The sequence below is a fragment of the Castanea sativa genome, chromosome 8 (genome assembly GCF_040712315.1).
Source record: "Castanea sativa cultivar Marrone di Chiusa Pesio chromosome 8, ASM4071231v1".
Taxonomy (NCBI): Eukaryota; Viridiplantae; Streptophyta; class Magnoliopsida; order Fagales; family Fagaceae; genus Castanea; species Castanea sativa.
The window spans coordinates 55,666,869-55,686,520 of record NC_134020.1 but is presented as its reverse complement, the minus strand read 5'-3'; the positions used below and the strand labels follow the sequence as shown (position 1 = coordinate 55,686,520).

The 19,652-nt window shown below is 33.3% G+C and overlaps 3 protein-coding genes across 4 annotated transcripts; 1 reads left to right on the top strand and 2 right to left on the bottom strand.

The window, feature by feature from the left end:
- Positions 1-4,270: 4,270 nt before the first annotated feature.
- LOC142608186 (CLAVATA3/ESR (CLE)-related protein 12) lies at positions 4,271-4,946 on the bottom strand. The gene has a single exon (XM_075779901.1). It carries the CDS (start codon positions 4,919-4,921, stop codon positions 4,559-4,561), a length of 363 nt encoding a protein of 120 aa, XP_075636016.1. The 5' UTR covers positions 4,922-4,946; the 3' UTR covers positions 4,271-4,558.
- A 2,513-nt stretch (positions 4,947-7,459) lies between these two features.
- On the top strand, positions 7,460-11,572 carry LOC142605561 (uncharacterized). The gene is made up of 7 exons (XM_075776968.1): positions 7,460-7,553; positions 9,299-9,361; positions 9,453-9,532; positions 9,922-10,030; positions 10,340-10,499; positions 10,713-10,876; positions 10,963-11,572. Exons 1-7 carry the CDS (start codon positions 7,551-7,553, stop codon positions 11,302-11,304), a joined length of 921 nt encoding a protein of 306 aa, XP_075633083.1. The 5' UTR covers positions 7,460-7,550; the 3' UTR covers positions 11,305-11,572.
- Positions 11,573-16,448: 4,876 nt separating this feature from the next.
- LOC142606951 (transcription factor bHLH30-like) lies at positions 16,449-19,231 on the bottom strand. 2 transcript variants are annotated; one of them, XM_075778328.1, is made up of 3 exons: positions 18,982-19,231; positions 18,171-18,842; positions 16,449-17,421 (listed from the first exon to the last, which is right to left on the bottom strand). In XM_075778328.1, the coding sequence occupies exons 2-3, from the start codon at positions 18,756-18,758 to the stop codon at positions 16,948-16,950; spliced, it is 1,062 nt and encodes a 353-aa protein (XP_075634443.1). In that variant the 5' UTR covers positions 18,759-18,842; positions 18,982-19,231; the 3' UTR covers positions 16,449-16,947. The 2 variants fall into 2 exon arrangements, with proteins under 2 accessions (XP_075634443.1, XP_075634444.1); XM_075778329.1 differs by having other exon boundaries at positions 18,171-18,683.
- Positions 19,232-19,652: the final 421 nt, after the last annotated feature.

The following is a 19,652-nucleotide window of genomic DNA, read 5'->3' as shown; positions in this document are numbered from 1 at the left end:
TGTCCTATATTTTCCAATTATGGTCTCGAATACCTTTTTGTTAGGTGCCCCATCATCCTATTTATCCATTTATAAGATACAGTTAAATGATACCTTAATTCTCTCTCAGAATTGATAACAATCTGATTAAAACGTTTACCTATATTTAAGTTTGAAGAACAACTACGTTGATGTTGGCTACTGATAATATTCCCTAAACATTGCTTTCATAAAACATGTGTCACCTTGGCAAAAACTAATCAGGTCGGCAAATCCCTTGAAGATATAGATGTGAAAAAGACTTATCTTCTCTCATAACCTTATGTCCCATGGGTTGCACTGCTTTCAATTCATAACCTTATAATTAGATCCAAGAGATTATATATGTTGTACTATATGCAGTGAACCACCCTAAGTGCATTGCTAAGTTGGAGGGTCACAATATATTGTAGTTGGAATGGAGTAAATCGTACAAGGAGGATGCGTAGCAAGGGCACGAGCATTAAGTGTGCTAGCCACATATATATGTCACATATTGCATTGTCAGTGCAAGTAAGGAGGTCTTGTCTCTTTTATCTATATATGGGGATCAATATCATGATCAAGTTGCAAAGCAAAACACATTGTGTGAATTATTAATTTTACCTTTTGGGCACTTTAGTGCGGTTAGTGCCTTGAAGAAATGCTTGCAATATGTCTTAAAATTTTGGAATTAAGCTATTGGTCGATTCCAAATTGATGTCTTTGATTTGGGTGTGGCTCACCTCAATGAAGTTAATATGTGTGACATCTCTTTCCAATAACCATGATATTGACTTAAACAAGAAACTGGGATTACCAAGGGATAATTTAAAGAGACATTTTGTGCTTATTACAAGATCTATGATGGTGTCCGAGGCAGTGGAGGAAAAGGCTATTTTATTCCCCTTATAATTTTCCTCTATAGTATCGTACACAAAAGGGCTTACTGATTGGTTAGACGAAAATCTGATCATTATCTTTTTAATTTAGTTGCACACCCATTAGACGCTATACGAAAATATGATCATTATCTTTTTAACATGAATACGACAAAAAACACGATACAAGTTTTTATAGGTTCGTTTAAAATTAGATCAACTCACTTTGACATGACTAATGGGTGGGTCAATAACATATTAATATGATTTATTAAGCGTGTTATATAGATAGTGTCATGTTAACTTAATTAATAAATGAGTATGTTTAAGGTTGAAAGGTTTTGACAAATATATATATATATATATATATATATATATATATATATATATATATATATATTTGCACTAATGGTTTTGACACATATTTAAATGTGCTAGGTTAGGTTTGATTTTATTGTCAAATACCACCACCTCAACTCAACAATAAAACCATCCGTTAACACAAATAGTCACCCCTAGTTTTGATGCAGTAGGTCATGTACCCTACCAAAGAGACAATCTAAAGAATCCTTATATACTTCCAAAAGACAAAGAATTGGAGATAAAGAAAAAGAATGGAATTGAAATTCTGGGTATAAAAGGGTGACTTACTTTTGTGTGCAATGCATAGAAAGCAGGAACCCGGGCCCCTCTTCTTCAGAGTGTGGGTTTTCAAAAAGAATTTGGAAAGATCTTATGAAGAAGTGTTTAATAAGGACGCTTGTGTTACTATACCCTCCTTGAAGGTTTAATACAGCAATGATACACTAGGATTGATGGCTCTGTGGTTTCAGCTTGATTGATCACAAGATGATTGCAAACTACTGATCAAAAAAAATATGATCTTTGTGCTCATAAGTTGGAAATATTGAGGCTTAAATTTTTTTTTCTTTATATGATAAATAAGTTCTACGTCTAGTAGCCTTACAAAGTTGAGATTATACGTGCCTTTAATATGTGACTCAAGTAATGTTAAAAAAAAAAAACCAAGGGAGTGACTTCAAAATTTAAAACACGTTAGAGTCTGCAATTATTAATCGAGCATCGATTAAATGTCTATTGAATCCTTTATATATATATATATAAAATAAAAATTATATTCTAGTCTAGTTTAAGTGTATATGTGTGTGAAGCTCCCTTCTGGAGACTTGAATCCTGGCTCTTACCCTTCACACCCCACACCCCACAAGCACTTATACATGTGGAGTGACCATCACACCAAGAATGTGCGGTGATAAATGTCTATCGAATCCTAAATCTTGATTGATAAAGCCTCGAACGAGTGGTAGTCAAAACTTGGACAAAATGTTTTCTTTGAGCTGCTTTTCCGCAAACTAATTTTGGACACTTCAATTAACAAAATATTTCATTAACATGGAATTCTCCAATATAAAACCTAGCAAAAATTTTGGATTAAGTGATGTCTGTATATGTTGTATTAAAATCTCAATTGGAGTCATCAAGATTAAAATATCAATCGATTTTTGATGTAAGTGGAAATCAAACCTGAGATCTTTACAAGAAACTTTACCTAAGTTAACTAACACCCACCATAAAAAATAAATTAAAATTAAAAAGTTGAATTAATTTGACAAAATTGGGTGCAAACCAATAAACTTAAACTTTTGAATTACGTTGTTATATTTTATATCATATTATATTTAGGTTTTAACTGGAATGTTTTGGAAGCTCAAATTTTGGCTTGAAAAGAGCTGAATGCGTTAAGTTTAATTGAGGTCACATTTGTATCCTTTCAATTTATGGGCTGTCCCAACGTATGTAGATAAGGCTTGAATAGCCCTTCTAAACCTTATGTCGGTTTTGGTATAACTGCCTCCTCAGGGTTGATGGATACAGGGTCCCTCACCATCTCGGAGCACCATTTGACATTTACAATTACAACTACCCACTAAGAAGTAAGATCTAGAAAATTTAGCTATCAATTTTTTTTTTTTTTTTTTTTTTTTCTGGCACTCAATCTATCTACAACTACAAGGCACCACTCAAAAAAAAAAAAATTCTCAAAGTCAACTACCATATAACAAAGTGATTAACTTTTATCACAACAAAGGGATTTTTTTTTTTTTTTTTTTTGAATTCCATCTATTGCTAGCCCAGAGGAAGAAAATTATGTGCTGTGAAATAAAAAGGAATATGATATATATATATATATATATATATATATATATATATATATTTATACATATTCAAAAAATGGCTCTACCTTCTTCTTCTATCTCTTTTATAGGCTACTCTTAGGTTCCAAGAAGTTCCATAAACACTTAAAAAGAAGTCATATATTCTTGTATCTTTTTTATAGGCTACTCTTAGGTGCCAAGAAGATTCATAAACAATCAAAAAGAAGTCCATGTACCTTTTTACACTTTGTATAATCAATATCTCTGAACTCGATCTAAACATAGTTGGATTAGTTTTTACTTTTTAATCTTTTTGTTCAAGTGTTTAATCATATCTAAAATTTTAAAATCTATACAAAAAAAAAAAAAAAAACTAAAAATAAGCTCTCAAAAAACTAAACCAAATGCACATTAAATCTCACTTTATACATAAATTAGTGTTTGTCAAGTGGGGTGTAAATGTAATAAGGTGTCCTTGAACAAGACCCATGAAACTATAATTACAACATGGAAATATCAGAAACAAGTAAAAAAAACAATGAAAAAACAGTAGCAGTCTCTTAAACAATGATAGTTAACGCACATCCAACAGTTGAGAATCTTGAGATTATTACAATTTCCAAAACCTACTCTATTGCAATCAACAAATAAAATAGACATTCTCATTCCTGAATAGTATTTATGATTCATCAATATTTTGCCACTATCTTACGGATGTATTTATAATTTTATACAACTGATAATCATGCCGACTGAGTAAAAGTACATATCTTGAGGTGCTTTTGAGATCAATTTATAAAAAAGAAAAAAGAAAAAAAAAAGGGACTTGTAATGCTTGTTCTTGTGAAAAAGAAAACCCACAAAGACAACAATGTTTGCAAGGTTCTTATTATAAATGGGTCAGTGCAATGAAAAAAAGGTCTCACGTGCCACCAAACCCATCACGTGTTCTGAACCATATGCTATAGCTTTAATTAATTTTCAAAGAAAGCAAAGCTTTTACACTAACCAACCTCATTAATAAATATCATTATTATGGTGCAGCTGAAAAATCTTCTTTCGGGGATGTGCCGTGCCGTCACAGCTACTCATGTTTCTTTGAAAATCAAATTTAAGACATAAAATTCACCGAAATCATCATAATTACCAATTAGTACTATGTTGATCAAAATTAAGCATTATAAAGATAATCGTACACTATAAAACTGTAAAGTATCAACCTAGCTAAAATTGTAGTATATTAATTTCCTTGTTATGATGATAACAATATCCTTAATACATGTACAAACTCAAACTCTCAAAAATAATAAACCATGAACCTCATCATAATCTGAATTATGTGATCTTGATAATAAAAAAAATAAAAGAGAGAGAAAGAAAGAGAAGAGAGAGGGAGATTTGAAAACATCATTCACGTAATGAGAGCTTCCCCACTAGCCAGCTATCTAGCCATTTCTTTTCTCTCTTTACATATATATTCACCTGTGATGAAATCTTGATCGATCAATGGTGCAATGGGTTCGGACCGGTGGGTACACGGCGCTTTTCGACACCATATCGTGGATCAATCTCACTTCCATCTGGGTCTGGCTTCACATGCATGTTCTGTGAACGTTTCATGTGGTCTTGTTGTTGTTGTTGTTGTTGTTGTTGATGATGTTTTACAAATGGTGTGAAGTCAAATCTGCTGGCTAGGACTTTTCTGGTGATCAAAGGGTGATTTGAGAGTACTGTGGAATAGGTTATGGTGGTGATTTGTTTGGTATTGATATTCTTGGACTTGAAATCAAATAATTGATGAAACAACAAGACGAGGAGAGAGAGCCAAAGAGCAATGAACATCATTTGAGATAGTTTCAAGGCCATGGTGGAAAAGGAGGAGGAGAAGAAGGGCTAGAAGAGGAAGCATGGAGCAATGAAATGAGGAAGAAACTCAAAGGAAATTAAGGTTAAGTAGATGGAGAATTTAGGTATAGTTTGACAGCTTGAATCTGATGAAGTAGCAAAAGAAATGTAGGAGATGGTTGAAATATGTGTGTTTTAGCGATTCATGTGAGACATGAGATGAGAGTACCTTTTTATGCTTATTTATTGAGAGAGAGAGAGAAGAGAGAGAAGACAGAGAAGAGAGAGCCTTTCCCAATGAGAGTTCCTTAGAAACAAAGGAATAAAATAGGGTCATAAAATCATTTGTCAAACCTTGAATTATGCATGATTGTGCTTATTATTAATTTCTTGAATATCTTTGATACTTAGATAGAATATATATACTTTTAACCCCCCCCCCCCCCTCTCTCTCTCTCTCTCTCTACAGGTGCAAGATTGGGTGCAAGGAAAGCTCCATACCTGTTTGAGTGAATTGCAACTAAATAAAGGGTGGGGAATATGCAATCCACATTTTCTATGGAGAAAGCAATCTATGAACTGTATTGGAAAAGTGAGTAACAAAGCAATATATGAACTGTTTGCAAAAGTGAAGATGAACCATAATGCCCTAAAAAGAGAGAGAGAGAGAGAGTAGAAGAGTGCACATTTTCTATGGAGAAAGTGATCTATGAACTGTATGGAAAAAGTGAGGGACAAAGTAATATATGAACTGTTTGCAAAAATGAAGATGAACCATAATGCCTTAAAAATTAAAAAAATAAATAAAAATAAAAGAGAGAGAAGAAGAGGGCACAGATTCTATGGAGAAAGCAATCTATGAACTGTATGGGAAAAGTGAGGGGCAAAGTAATATATAAACTGTTTGCAAAAGTGAAGATGAACCATGATGTCTTAAAAATAAAATAAAAAAGAGAGAAGAAAAGGACATCATTTCGATTTGAAATGATGATACTAAACTAGTTTGTTTACTAAAGGTGAAAAGAAAAACATTATAGCAACTAATAATCAATCTAAACCATGCTTGGCAATACCAACTTGTGGTTGATTTTAACTATATGCTAAATTGCTAATTGCGAATAAGTGATTTGGAGCTCAATAGTAATCTTAGCTTGCTTTCATAACACATACATGTTCCAACTTCCAAGAGACCACAAAACAAAATATGAGAAAATACATGCCAATTCAATTAATTAATTAGCGAGAAAATTAAATTTTACATATATCAATGTAAGGGCTAATTAGAACTACTTTTCTATGATATTCATCAAGCTCTCCCAATAATATGATATGGCACATGCCTGCATATGACAATGGGATATGACTTCCAGAAAACTCTCATTCTTAAAAGAAGGTTTGGAAGAAGCTTTTTGTTGATTGGGATCAGAGGAAAACAAAACTATTCATTTTTTTGCTTGCTTATTAATGTTGGTCACTCTGTAAGTAAAAATGCTTGTGGGGTGTGGGGGGCAAGGGCTGGGGTTCAAGTCTCCAAGAGGGAGCTTCACACACATATACACTTAGATTAGGCTAGAGTAGAAATTCTATCTTGTTTATATATTAAAAAAACAAAAAATGTTTTAAAATTTTGTACATTAACAAATAAACTAAATTTTTTTTAAAAAAAATTGTTAATGTCAAATATACTTTAGGAATGGTTTATATGTGCTAATTAAAAATTTGATACTTTGATTTGATTTCATTGAATTGTTGCTACTATATTCTAAAGTTATGCCAATAATACTACAATTATATGTATAATTAACAAGATAAATTGATTTGTACAATATGATTTAGCATGCTTACTGGGAGGGAGACTTTTTACCTTGCTAGCAAAACACATACACACACACACACACACACACACATATGGAAATAAATAAAGGAAAACGAAAAAAACACAAAAAACTGAAAACTTATAATATGAAGGTGAAAGGTCCTCATCATGAATAATGACTGTCTCCATTTACTTTAAAGCTTGTTGAGACCATTTTTACCATAAAGAGTTAATTTTCAAAGAGCTTTACCATAATGATCTCTTTTTTTATAAGGAGAATCACGATTCAAATCTTTCTCTTCTCACTTTTTGGTAACAATTAAATTATACAGAAGAAAAAGAAAAAGAAATAGAAACCTAATGTCCCGTTTCTTAAGATTAGTTAACAGAGCTTATCATCTATCACTTAATGTGATGATATTTTAATTGACGTGACACCATATTACATTTCAAAATTATAGGTTAAACATGAAATAGGGCACCTTTTAAATTCTAATCACCTCATGATAGTCTCTTTAGAGCCACAAAAAAAAGGCCTCATGATAGCCTTCCCCAAAGGCCAACAGATTGGACCTTTACAATAGATGGGTTGGGCACCCAATAATCATTACCCCAAAGCCTTAATGGACTCCACTACAAAACAATATAATAAGACTGTGGCCCATGTTCCAGAAGGTAGGCCCAGCAAATTTAACACAAACCAAACCGACACCGTTTTCACATACCCAAATAAAAACCACGAATCTCTCTCTTTCCGAACCAATTTCGATTCACAATTCTGACACGGAGAAAATCTCAGAACCCTAATTTGACGAAGAAGAAGGAGAAGCAAATATGGTACGCAAAAATTTAATCTTTTTATGATTTTTACACAATTAATTGTTTATGAATTTGTGGGTTTTAACTCATTTGGTTGATTTTGGGGTTTTTCTTTTGCAATTCACGATTTGATGGTTTTGATGAAAGATAATTAGGGTTAGCTGGTGATTTGGATTAATTAGAGTCTGAAATTAGGGAATGGGGTTTTGATTTGGGAAATTAATCGCTTACGTAGTTGTAATTTGAATTTGATTACTTGGTATTGTATATGATTGGTTTTGGATTTTTTTTTTTAATTTAAAATTTGGGTTATTTTCATTGTTACATTTAAACTTAAGTTTGAGAAATTAGATTTTTTTTTTTTTTTGATAAGTAGAAATTAGATGGTTTTGATAGAATACAATAAGAATTAGCTGGTATAATCTGGATTAATTAGAGCCCAACACATTGGGGAAGGGGTTTTAATTAGAGAAATTAATCACTTTTGTAGTTGTAACTTGAAGTTTGTTTACTTGCTATTGAAGATGATTGGTTTTGGCTGTTCTTTTTTGGGTTGTCTTTGTTACACTAGAATTATGTCTTAGAGTTAGCTAGGGCTGTATTGTAATTATTTGTAAAATATGAATGCACTCTTTTTCACATGGGTTGATTCTAGTGTGGTAATGCTTTTGATCCGTTAATATTACTGGAGTGTGTGTTTTTGGGATTAATTAAAATGTGTCAAAAGCAGGATTGTTTTCATTTGTGAATCATAGTTGAACATCATCCTGCAATTATGCAATTTTCTTTAAAAGATTGATTTGGTGTGCAATTGAGACAACTGTGGTGCTTGAACCATATGAGTGGTGTTTGAAGTTTTGTCTGGGTAATATTATGTTGATTATCATATCTGTCAATGAGCTATATAGCTCAACTGGCACATTCTCTACCGATAATGATGAGAGGGTGAGGTCGTGGGTTCACCATTGGGCGTGTGTTTAACTAACCAAAAATTTTATTAAAAAAAAAAAATCTGTAGAATATTATATCGACCTGGGTCATATTCTGTAGCCTTTTGAGATTCATCTTTTGAAATAGGTCAGTTAGAGATAGGAGTTTACTTGAGGTGCATAATGGTTTTGGTCCTTTTGGAGAAATATACGATCAGCGTTGCATTCTTTCATTGGCCAGATCAAATCTTATTAACCGATAATTTTTTGCATCATTAAATTGACGGCAGCTAAGGTTACACTTACACTGGAATAAATGGAAATGTTTGATATTTATGTTAGTGCCTATGTTTGTCACAATTGTCCATGCAAAGCTTCATAGGGAACTTACAATTTCCTTATAGTTTTTATATGTGCAATAGAATGGATAGATTTCTTTAATTATTGTTGAGTTACTCTCATTTGATGGATCCTGAACCCATGACCTCACCCTCTATTCCATTCTGGGCTCCACAGCTTCTGTTTTGCCACAACTTGGTCCATATGATTTTTGTTGAGTCCTCAATCTAGTGTTGAACTTCTCAAAGTTATGGTTCCTTTTGTTTGTTTATGCTTGAAGGTTTACGTCATATCATTTATTGATCAGTGTTGCTTTTGAGCAAAACTCTGAAATGTGATAATTGATGTATAATTTTGAACTGTAATCTTCATAGTTGTTCCTTGAATTGTGGTATTTTCCTTTCATATATATATATATATATACATATAATTTCTCAAGTGTCTCCCTATAAATTTATTGAATGTGCTAAACTTGCTTTGTCTGGATTTTTGCAGTCTTCACTTGCAGCTGCTAGGGCAGATAACTTTTACTATCCTCCAGAATGGAGCCCAAATCAGGTACACTTCATTAGTAGTTGCTCTATTACATTGTTGAAATAGCTTATGATGATGCATCGTTGCTCTAACATGTTCACATTATTCTTTTTAGGGTTCTTTGAACAAGTTTCATGGTCAACATGCTCTGAGAGAGAGGGCAAGAAAAATAGACCAAGGCATACTGATTATAAGGTAATTTATTACGCTCATTCTCTTAAATTTTTGATAGCTTGACTTTTTATCAAAAGCTTATGTTGGAATTTGATAGATTATAGTCTAGTGACTTCTAATTTCTAAATTTGTCTGATGATGGGAAAAGGAGAGTTCCCAGGGGCTTAGGGAATTAACACACTATACACTAGTGGTTGGCAACTAGAGTTTGCTTGCCACTCTCTTCTCTTTGCCTGCCTTTCTGTATTAGATGGTGCTTGGCAACTAGTGTTTAGCTTGCCACCACCTTCTCTGTCATTTTTTCTAGGCTTAACTCTTTCTGTATTAAACCAGGGGCTCTGTTTTTGTAGAGACAATTTTTCTTCTTCTTTTCTTAGCCAACTCCTAAATATTTATTGCCTACCTTTCAGGTTTGAGATGCCTTATAATATATGGTGTGGTGGATGCAATTCTATGATTGCAAAGGGTGTTAGGTTCAATGCGGAGAAAAAGCAAGTGGGAAATTATTATTCTACAAAGGTATGTTCTGTGACGCTTCTGACTGTTTAATGTAGGATTCAAAGGACTATGAATGCATTAAGGATTATGTTCAATGATGTGTTTTATTTGGAAGATGAATGCACACAAATGGCCACACAATCACTTTCTGACATATTTTGTTAATATGCTCTCAAATGTGAGAGTTTATTTTTGGTTGAAATTTAGTTTCACTACTTCTCTGGTCATTGTGAGAGTTCATAAAATAGTTAATTTTAGCTTATCTAAATTTTTGGTTGCTCTCTCCACAGTATTTTCAATTGACAGTGAAGGTCTGCTTGCTTCTTTCAGATATGGAGCTTTACAATGAAGTCTGCATGCTGCAGACATGAAATTGTTATTCAGACAGATCCAAAAAATTGTGAGTATGTGATCATCAGTGGAGCCCAACGAAAGACTGAGGATTATGACATTGAAGACGCAGAGACTTTTGCACTCCCTGCAGATGAAGGTTGGTTTGGACTGACCCTTTTTTTTGTGGGTGGGGGGGGGTGGGTTGGGTTATGTCAGATGGGAATAGAATCCATCATATAAGTATGTTTCCATGGTAGACCTCTAACATACTAATGTAAAAACATGGGCTCTTATTGTTCATGGGAAGGCTAACCCCTTACTTCTTGTGTTGTTATTTTCTTCACTAACATCTTATTATTCCTTTTCCCAGAAAAAGGCAAACTAGCCGATCCATTTTATCGTCTTGAACACCAGGAAGGAGATTTGAAGAAGAAGAAAGAAGCTGAACCAGTGCTAGTGCGTCTCCAGCGAGTATCTGATTCCAGGCACTCAGATGACTATGCCCTCAACAAGGCTCTTCGGGCGCAACTTAGAGTAAGTTACTGAGCTCATATTAACTCTTCATTTTCATGTTCTTTTACTAGTAGGTAAAGTTGTTCCTCACTTTCTCTTTTTTTCAGAATCAAAAGAAAAGAGTTGCTGAAGAAGAGGCTGCTTCAAGGAAAAAAGGCATTGGCATACGACTGCTTCCACCATCTGAAGAAGATGCTTCTAGTGCAGCTCATGTGAAATTTTCTTCTAAATTTGACAAAAATAGGAAGGACAAGCGAGCATTGATCAAAGCGACTTCTATTTTCTCTGGGCCATCTGGGTCTTCCATGTCCAATAAGAGACGATTGGAGTTAGAATCCAAGAGAAGGAAAATTAGTGCAGCTGCTGCATCTAGCTTACTGGCTGGGCAATTTAAGCCTTCATCATGGTCTCAGAGTGCTGTTACTTGGCATAGGAACAGGAGAACTTAAGTGACAGCAAGAAATTGTTAGGTGAAAGTTTCAGATTCGAAAGAACTGCTTTTTCTTTATAGTTGGCTTTCAGCATCACCTGTTAAAAGTGGCAATGAAGCATGTACATAGATCAACATGTATCTACTGCTTGGTTATAGTCTTTTACACTTAAAGCTCCTTGTGTTTGAGTGATCTAGCTGAGATTTCAGGATTATTATAGTGTATGGGTGTTGTATGACGAAGATTTTAAATTAATGAATGAATGACAAGGATTCTACCTTCAGAATGCTGTATTTTCAATTTATCAAGAGCAGTTATTGCCTTAATTATTTCTTGAATGTAAAGTCTTCTGTTCAAGTGCTAAATGCAAATGATTGTTGATGACGATGCTTTGATGTGGTGAACTAAGAAGACAGACCTATGCCAACAAAGAGCATTTGCGATAAAGATAAACTCACTTGACCAAATGGCCTTGATATGTAAGGATAAACCCATTTGACCAAATGGCCGTGATATATACAATTGTGTGATGATAGCCCAACCATTGTATATGCCTTGAACCCTCGCACGATGCCCCTCCAATTACTCTGTATCTAGAAACTACTGCACAGCCAGAGGATTAACATAGCAAGATGAGATTTGTAACTTTGAGCCCCAATTAACCGGCATGATGCCTCTCCAACTTTGTATCACATAGCAAGATGAGATTGTAACTAGGAGTTAGTAGATTTAGCTTGCTTAGATTGGGCGATGACTAAGGATTTAGGACAATTTTAGTGTCTATTTGGCTTTCGCTTCCAAACTATTATTATTAAGGCCTACTTTGTGGGTTAGTATTTTTGAGCCTACACGGGATTATCAGGTTGGCTACAATGGCATTTATAATGACCCGAGAAAAAAGTACTAGTCACATCTACATTATACTCTAGCATGACTAGTTTAGTCACAATTAAGCATCTTTATAGTTGTTAATAAAATTCAGATCATCCTAGTATACAACACACCCCACAGCACACATAATTAATTTTCAATCAATATGGGCTTCCAAATTATTATTGTTAAGGCCTACTTTGTGGGCTGGTATCTTTGAGCCTATACGGAATTATTGGGTTGGCTACAATGACATTTATAATGGCCCGAGAAGAATCTGCATCATACTCCAACATGACTAATTTAGTCACAATTAAGGCTCTTTATAGTTGCTAATAAAGTTTAGATTACCTCGGTATGCAACACACCTCATAGGCACAGCACACATAATATCCAATTAGGGGTGTTCACCAAACCGCATAAACCTCAAAAACCGCAAAAATCGCACCAAAACCGCCCTCATAATGGCATAACTGTATCGCACCGCAAGTAATAGTGCACCACACCGCATGGTGCAGTGCAGTTTGCAGTTTTACAATAAGAAAACCGCACAAACCGCTCCGCACTACACCCTCTCTATAAATTAATATTTTTAATTATTTTTTATATTAAATATATTATTAATAGTTTAACAACCCTAGTTTTCAAAAAAAAAAAAAAAAGTTTGATAACCCTAGCAAGTGCTGATTAGGAAAACCAACCCAAAATAAAGAAAAACTAGCTCAATAGTTTAAAACTTAGACCAAAACAAAGAGAAAAATTAGTTTTGGGCTGGGTAGAAAAAGTCCCAAATTTGAAAAATATATCAATTTCAAATCATTCAAACCGCATCTTATCCACCGCACCATATATGTGACTGTAAAAATGAAGTGCGGTGCGGTTATAGTTTTGGCTAAACTTTAAACCGCACCGCATCACACCGCACTGCACATGTAACCACAAAAATAAAATGCGGTGCAGTTATGATTTTAGCTAAACCGCACCACAAAGTGCGGTGCTAAAAATAGCCCAAAATCATACCGCACCGCACCACGAATACCCCTATTTCCAATCAATATGGGCATCACAGTTGTGGCTTGGCTAGTAGAGCCCAAAAGTATAATGCTTCTACAGTAAGTGGACATAACCTTCTTCTCAAAAAAAAAAAAAAAAGTGGACATAAACCTTGGGCTTTTCAGTGGCCCTCTAATTAGCCAAGCCCGAATAAGAAGTTTTCCTGTAAATGGCCTAAAGACCAAAAAGAAAGGACCAGGCCCAGAGCGTCATTCATTTTGGGGTTTGAAATCGGAATCCTTTCTAACTATTTCTCCATCCTCATTTATGTACAAGGCTCATGAAAGAAATGATTTGATTTAGTTCTAAGAAAATGAGAGATCGAGTGATGCACCAATCGTAAAACTTCTTATTCGAGGTCCATTGGACTGTTTAGAAAATAATCTGTGAAGGGAAAGAATGCTAAACTTCCAAATCGAATAAGAAAATGCCTACGGTATATATAGTAGGATTCAAGGCATTTCAAAATCATGATGAGAATATGAGATACAATAACTTAGTCACAATTTACAATAAAGAACTACTCTTCTTCTATGAAATTGTGCTTTGTAACACCAAAATTTTGATGATGTACTGCGATTCTCTTACAATATTAAATAAGAAACCATGTATATACAATTATACATGCACATAGTTAATTAATATACTTTCGCTTTTTAGATATATGTACTAGGATGCATAATGTATTAGAAAAACGTTACATTCGCAATATTTATATAAAAAATTTTAAGTGATAAGTTATTATCGGTTTTAATTTGAACCTATTACTGAAATCATATTTTTACCCACTAATAACAGCAAATAACAACTTATCACTTTGGATTTGTTGTGAACATTGCATTTTTTAATATATTATTAATTCCAAAAGATACATACATTTCAAATTTTATAAGTTTAAATTATTTGATAAAAAAAATGTGAACATAATGTCAAGGAAAATATATTAAAAAAAATCTATTGTTTGTCCTTTTTATATGCATGGTACAACATCAAGTTGCAAATAATGTAATTATTTATTAATCTTACACTATTGAATAATTTTTTATTGATTTAATATTTAAAAAATTTCATTGAATTCACATTATTCTTACCACCATAAAATTTTATCCTAATCAGACATTCTTTATTATTGTTCTTTTTTATATGCGTGAAACATGAAAATTCTTGGAATGATTTATTCTATCTATCTATCTATCTATCTATATAAATACATTCTTTATTATTTAATCAATAAACTTATTTTATGCATTACTTTAAAAAAATAATTAAAAAAAAACCCATGAATCTATCAAAATATAACTAATGATATATATTTAAGAATTAGGTTGATACACCTATATATCAAAAAGAAGAATCAAGTTGATGTAACTTTTTGTTTTTAACACATTGTCGAATTCCATATTAAAAAAATATTATATATTATCAAATTCATTAACTCATGTTTTGTGTATAGTTTTAAAGTTTTTTTTTTTAAAAAAAAGTCTGAAATTAAACATTTCAAACGTTAGATAATTGTTTGCTCATTTTGATATTTAGTGTGCATGGAAGGTATTATAAGAAGATGATATAGTTTATCAATTAAGTAACATTCTGTGCAACTTTTTTATTAAGATTACATCAATTAGTATTTTCAAAATCCAATCATTAGGTGATATGTTATCTTTATTCTTAATATACATACCAAAATTTGTGTCAAATGAATACATTTATGATTCAATCTACGAAATCATGTCTGTGTAATTTCAAAGTTTAAAAAATTTGAAATTTAAACATTTTAAAGATTGTTATTTAATTTTTATCATTTTAATATTTTTATAGTATTTATATAAGAAAACAATCTAACTCAATAGTGATTCTCATGAAAAAAATACAATCAATGGAAAATTATCAAATTTTGTAACATTAACAAAAGTTACACTAAGTTATGTGCATGCATGGAGAGAGAGAGAGAGAGAGAGAGAGAGAGAGAGAGAGAGAGAGAGAGAGAGAGAGAGAGAGAGAGAGAGAGAGAGAGAGAGGCACTATCAAAGTTAATAGGATGGATCATTTATCATGTATAATAATCCTGTTATTTATAAATCAATGAAATGATCTATATCATTGTTAGTACTCGTATGGTATATTAATTTTGCATATATGGGATATACTCTTAACCTATTAAATGATTTAAATTACAACAAAATTGCATCATTGCATGTAAGGACAGCATCTGTATATGCTTCAAAATGAAAAGATATAACTCTATCATGGTTTCTCCCATATATATATATATATATATATATATATATATATATGAATGTGTGTGAGCACACACAATTTCTTTTAGTTTTACTTTAAAAAACATAGCTCTTATCTCAATATTTCTCTAATCCCCAAGTACAGTATAGATGCAGGTTGTCCACCTATTTTCACCTACACAGGTTTTTCTTAACCATATTTTCACAATGTTGGCATGAAGGCTGTCCAAAAATAAAAAAGACATGCAGCTAGAGAGGCTACCTCATATGTACAGCAAAAATTCATACGAAAAAATAGATTCGATAATTGAGCAGAAAACACAGGAATTGCAGGACATTCCATGATATGCTAACACGTATTGCAACAAACAATTAATTTAGAAGTTTGATATATACTATGATAATTATTAGTTTATATTATACTACTTATATAAGATTTATATTATACAAGTATGTACAATATCGTAAACATTTATATAAAAATGTACAATATTATACACATTGCATAAAAATATAAAATATTATACATATTTTGTTTAATCTACCATATAAATCTCGCATAAATAATGCATGGTAAGCTAATAATTTTTCATATACTGCTATGTCATAGACCACAAAGAGAAAGAGATCGAACACTATATTCTATATATCGAGTACATTGAAGCCAAAAGGTCGAACACAGCAACATTAATATGTGGAATGTACATTCCCTATAAACGTGCATGCCTCTCATTAGGGCTTTTTTCTTTTTTCTTTTTCCTTTTTTTTTTTTTGTGTGTGTGTGGAATCCCATTAAAAACCATAGCTGGGTGGCATGGAAGTTTGTTGTACTTATGAGTTGGATATAGCTCAATGGATTGGTGGTGGCCATGTGGGGACGAAGCACATGACGAGAACTATATCGTCACCATTCTTAGGAATGATTATACTTCGGCCAGTACTCTGAAGAGAGAGAGAGAGAGAGAGAGAAAGAGTGTGATAGAGAAAGAGACTTTAGAAACAAACAAAACAAAACCACAGACTGCATGTTTGAGTTAAAATCGGATCAGAGAGAGCCCATGAAGTCCATATTTTCTATGTTAGGATTTAAAATAAGGTTTCTCTCCCTACGAAAAAGATCCCTCACTGTTTTTTCCTTATCTAACAAACTAAGCACATCTACGTGCAGTTTCTGAACCACCAAACAAAAACAAAACAAAATAAAATGAGAAATCCCACCAAACCACAAACCCATCTTTCTCTCTCTTTTTTTTCTCTCTCTCTCTCACTCATACGCACATATACACCAAAACACATTTTTCCTATTTTTTGTAGTGATGCAAGTACACAAAACATACCATCATTACCTATTTGTTCATTGGTGGAAATACATAATAATAGACACACCAAAAACCCACTCCCACAAGCAAAACAAAAAGAAGATAGAAGAAGAAGAAGAAGAAGAAGAAGAAGATAATGATGAAAAAAGATCACAAGAAAGTGCATGTAAGGTCTTAGTAAATTAAATCGACCTGTGTTCAAGGATATTCACATTAGTCCTTTGCCTCTTAACATTCCCAGAAGAAGACTCATCCCCATTAGTCTTTTCCATCACTGCTTTAAGCGCATCTTGAATTGAACTTATACAATGTTGCTGTTGTTGCTGGTTTTGGTTTTGGTCGTCGCTACTACTTGAATCCTCTTCCCCAGTAATGAAAAGAACGTTCTTTACACGGCCCCCAAGTGTTGTAATCTCAGCTTTTAAAGTTCTTAAACGTAAATCTTTCAAGGTTTTGATGAGATCAGGCAAAAGATCAGACCTATCCTCGCAGCAAAGTGAGGCTTTGATCACAAACTTACCATCCTCATCAGATGTATCCACGGTTAGCTCGTCTACTTCAGTGGGTACTGGACTCGTTTCTGCTATCAAAGAAGTCTGGCGCTTTAGCTCTTTAACGTGTTGTATTACTTCTGCTAATAATGAAGCTTTGTCCGTCTATATCACATAACCAATGAACCAATAATCAAAGTTAGTATCTTTTTGCTAATGGAATAACAATACATAAATATGAATGTGATTTGAGGTTTTTTCTAGTTGAGAAATGAAAGTAGTAGTGGGATTTTAATGGTGGGGTTTTTCATTTTTGAAGGTAAGGCATGGATCGATGTATAGTGTGAAGAGTATAGTCTACAGTGTGTGTGTGTGACTGACAATAATGTTAGTTTGTCTGTCTTTATTTCTTTTCATTCTCTAACTTTGGTTTGACTGATATCCGGCAAGAAATTTCCATGGCAAGCTTTTCAACTGCTCCATTGTTCCTCTTTATCATATCAACTTAGCGACATTAACGCTTATTCCCTTTTTTTTTTTCGTTTTTTTCCTCTCCTCGGAACTACCACAAGACTCAGAAAAAGAATAAGCCAAAAGAAACACAACAATAAAGAGGTTCATATTTAACAGAAAGGAAAAGAAAATAAAAAAATGTGACTAAACGTGCCTACACTATCTTACTATCTCATATCTAATGGTAGGTTTTGAAGGCACAACCTAAAATAACTAGAATCTTAGAAAAATCTAAAGAGATCTTCGATTGAAAAAGCTCATTAAGTTTGTTATGATACATACAAAACAAAAAGTGTACAAGAAAAGTATAAAGGTATATGACACCTATATAAAATACATGTTGTACGCGTGTTGATATATATGTATATATATTTATGATGATTATTTTTTTAAGTACTTACTTTGGTGGTGCTGGGCAATAAGCTACGCAGTTTAGCAAGATGGTTGTTGATTCTTTCTCTTCTCCTCCTCTCAGCTTCACTATGACTCTTAGAAGCAGCAAGAGCCTTAGCATCCATGATTTCTTGGGCAGTGAGTTTGCCCAACTCAGCTTGAAGCCCAAAAGGAGCTGAACCCGATTGAACAACAGGTCCAAGGGTGTCAGATATGATTCTGAGATGATCTGAAGATGGACCATCATAGGCAAACTGTAGAGAAGGAGCTCTTCTATTGAATAAACTGGCATACGATGATGGTGGTGGAGGGACCAGAAATGGGTCATGGTCTCGGACAGGGTTTGTGGCAAAGTGAGCTTGGTTGAAAGCATGGACTGGAGGGAGAGACCATGGTTGTAAGATTGGCTCAGGGAAAATCAATCCTCTTCCGCCTCCATATATGTCACTATTTTGCTGTTGTTGATGATGGTGATGGTGTTGTTGTTGCATCTGTTGGTGTTGTTGAAGAAGTAACTGTTCCTGGAAACTTTGTATGTTAATATTATTGACACTTTGAGAACACTCTCCTTGATCTTCTTCTTTCTTTCCACACATCTCTCTCTTTCTCTCTAGCTTTCTCTCTATGTATATATGTAACTAAAAATATGGAACAAGTTGGAACTTGTATTGCTTTCTGATCTGAATAAGAGAGAGAGAATTCAAAGAAAAAAAAGGTAAGGAAGTTGGTTTTGGTTCACACTAGGAATAAGAGAGTGAAAAAGGGTATTATTACTAAAGGAAGAAATGCTTGAAAAGAAAATAAGACAGACAGACAGACCTTGTTTGATATATCTTGATGGATGAAAGATGATGATCTTGGTGTTTCAGAGAGTCCTCTCTATCTAGCTCTCTTCTGGTATATGATGATGATATCTCTTTCACTTGGGTAGGTTTTTCCTGCCACAAGCCTTTGTGGGGGGTGAGTGAGTAAGTGAGTGATGACCCTTTTTATCCTTTGCCTTAGCCAAGCCTTTCCTTTTCCTTTGTGCTTTGTTGGTATCTTTTTGGTTTCTTTGTTTTTTTCTTTGCTCTTCTGCACCCTCTCCCACCACTCTAATATATAGAGCCTGTTTGAGTACTGCTAGTCTCCTTTCCTTTCCTTTCTTCTTACGGCATTCTCTCTATCCATGGATCCCTGTAGCTTTCAGGGTGGGGTATCTTTTTAACTTATATATAATTTATTTCTACCAAAAAGAATTGTACCTATGTTACACGAATTAACATCACATTTTTTCATTATTTTTTTTTAATAACCAATAACATAGTTTATTATAAATTGATGCATGGTAAAAATAATGTCAACAATAAACTCATACAAAAATGATATTATTACAATTAAGTCACATTACAATAGATATTGTGACCTAACACTACTCCAAATTAATGAGAGCTTTATAGTTGAATGAAATTATATGATATAATTATGATGTAACTATAGAATTAAAAAAG

Bases quoted from the DNA above. Each gene is read 5' to 3' on its own strand.
- LOC142606951 (XM_075778328.1), bottom strand. From the start codon at position 18,758: ATGTGTGGAAAGAAAGAAGAAGATCAAGGAGAGTGTTCTCAAAGTGTC. The intron at 17,422-18,170 runs GTAAGTACTTAA...TATGTGATATAG, and splicing joins TATTGCCCAGCACCACCAAA to ACGGACAAAGCTTCATTATT.
- LOC142605561 (XM_075776968.1), top strand. The intron at 10,031-10,339 runs GTATGTTCTGTG...TGCTTCTTTCAG, and splicing joins GAAATTATTATTCTACAAAG to ATATGGAGCTTTACAATGAA. The intron at 10,500-10,712 runs GTTGGTTTGGAC...TCCTTTTCCCAG, and splicing joins TGCACTCCCTGCAGATGAAG to AAAAAGGCAAACTAGCCGAT.
- LOC142608186 (XM_075779901.1), bottom strand. From the start codon at position 4,921: ATGGCCTTGAAACTATCTCAAATGATGTTCATTGCTCTTTGGCTCTCT.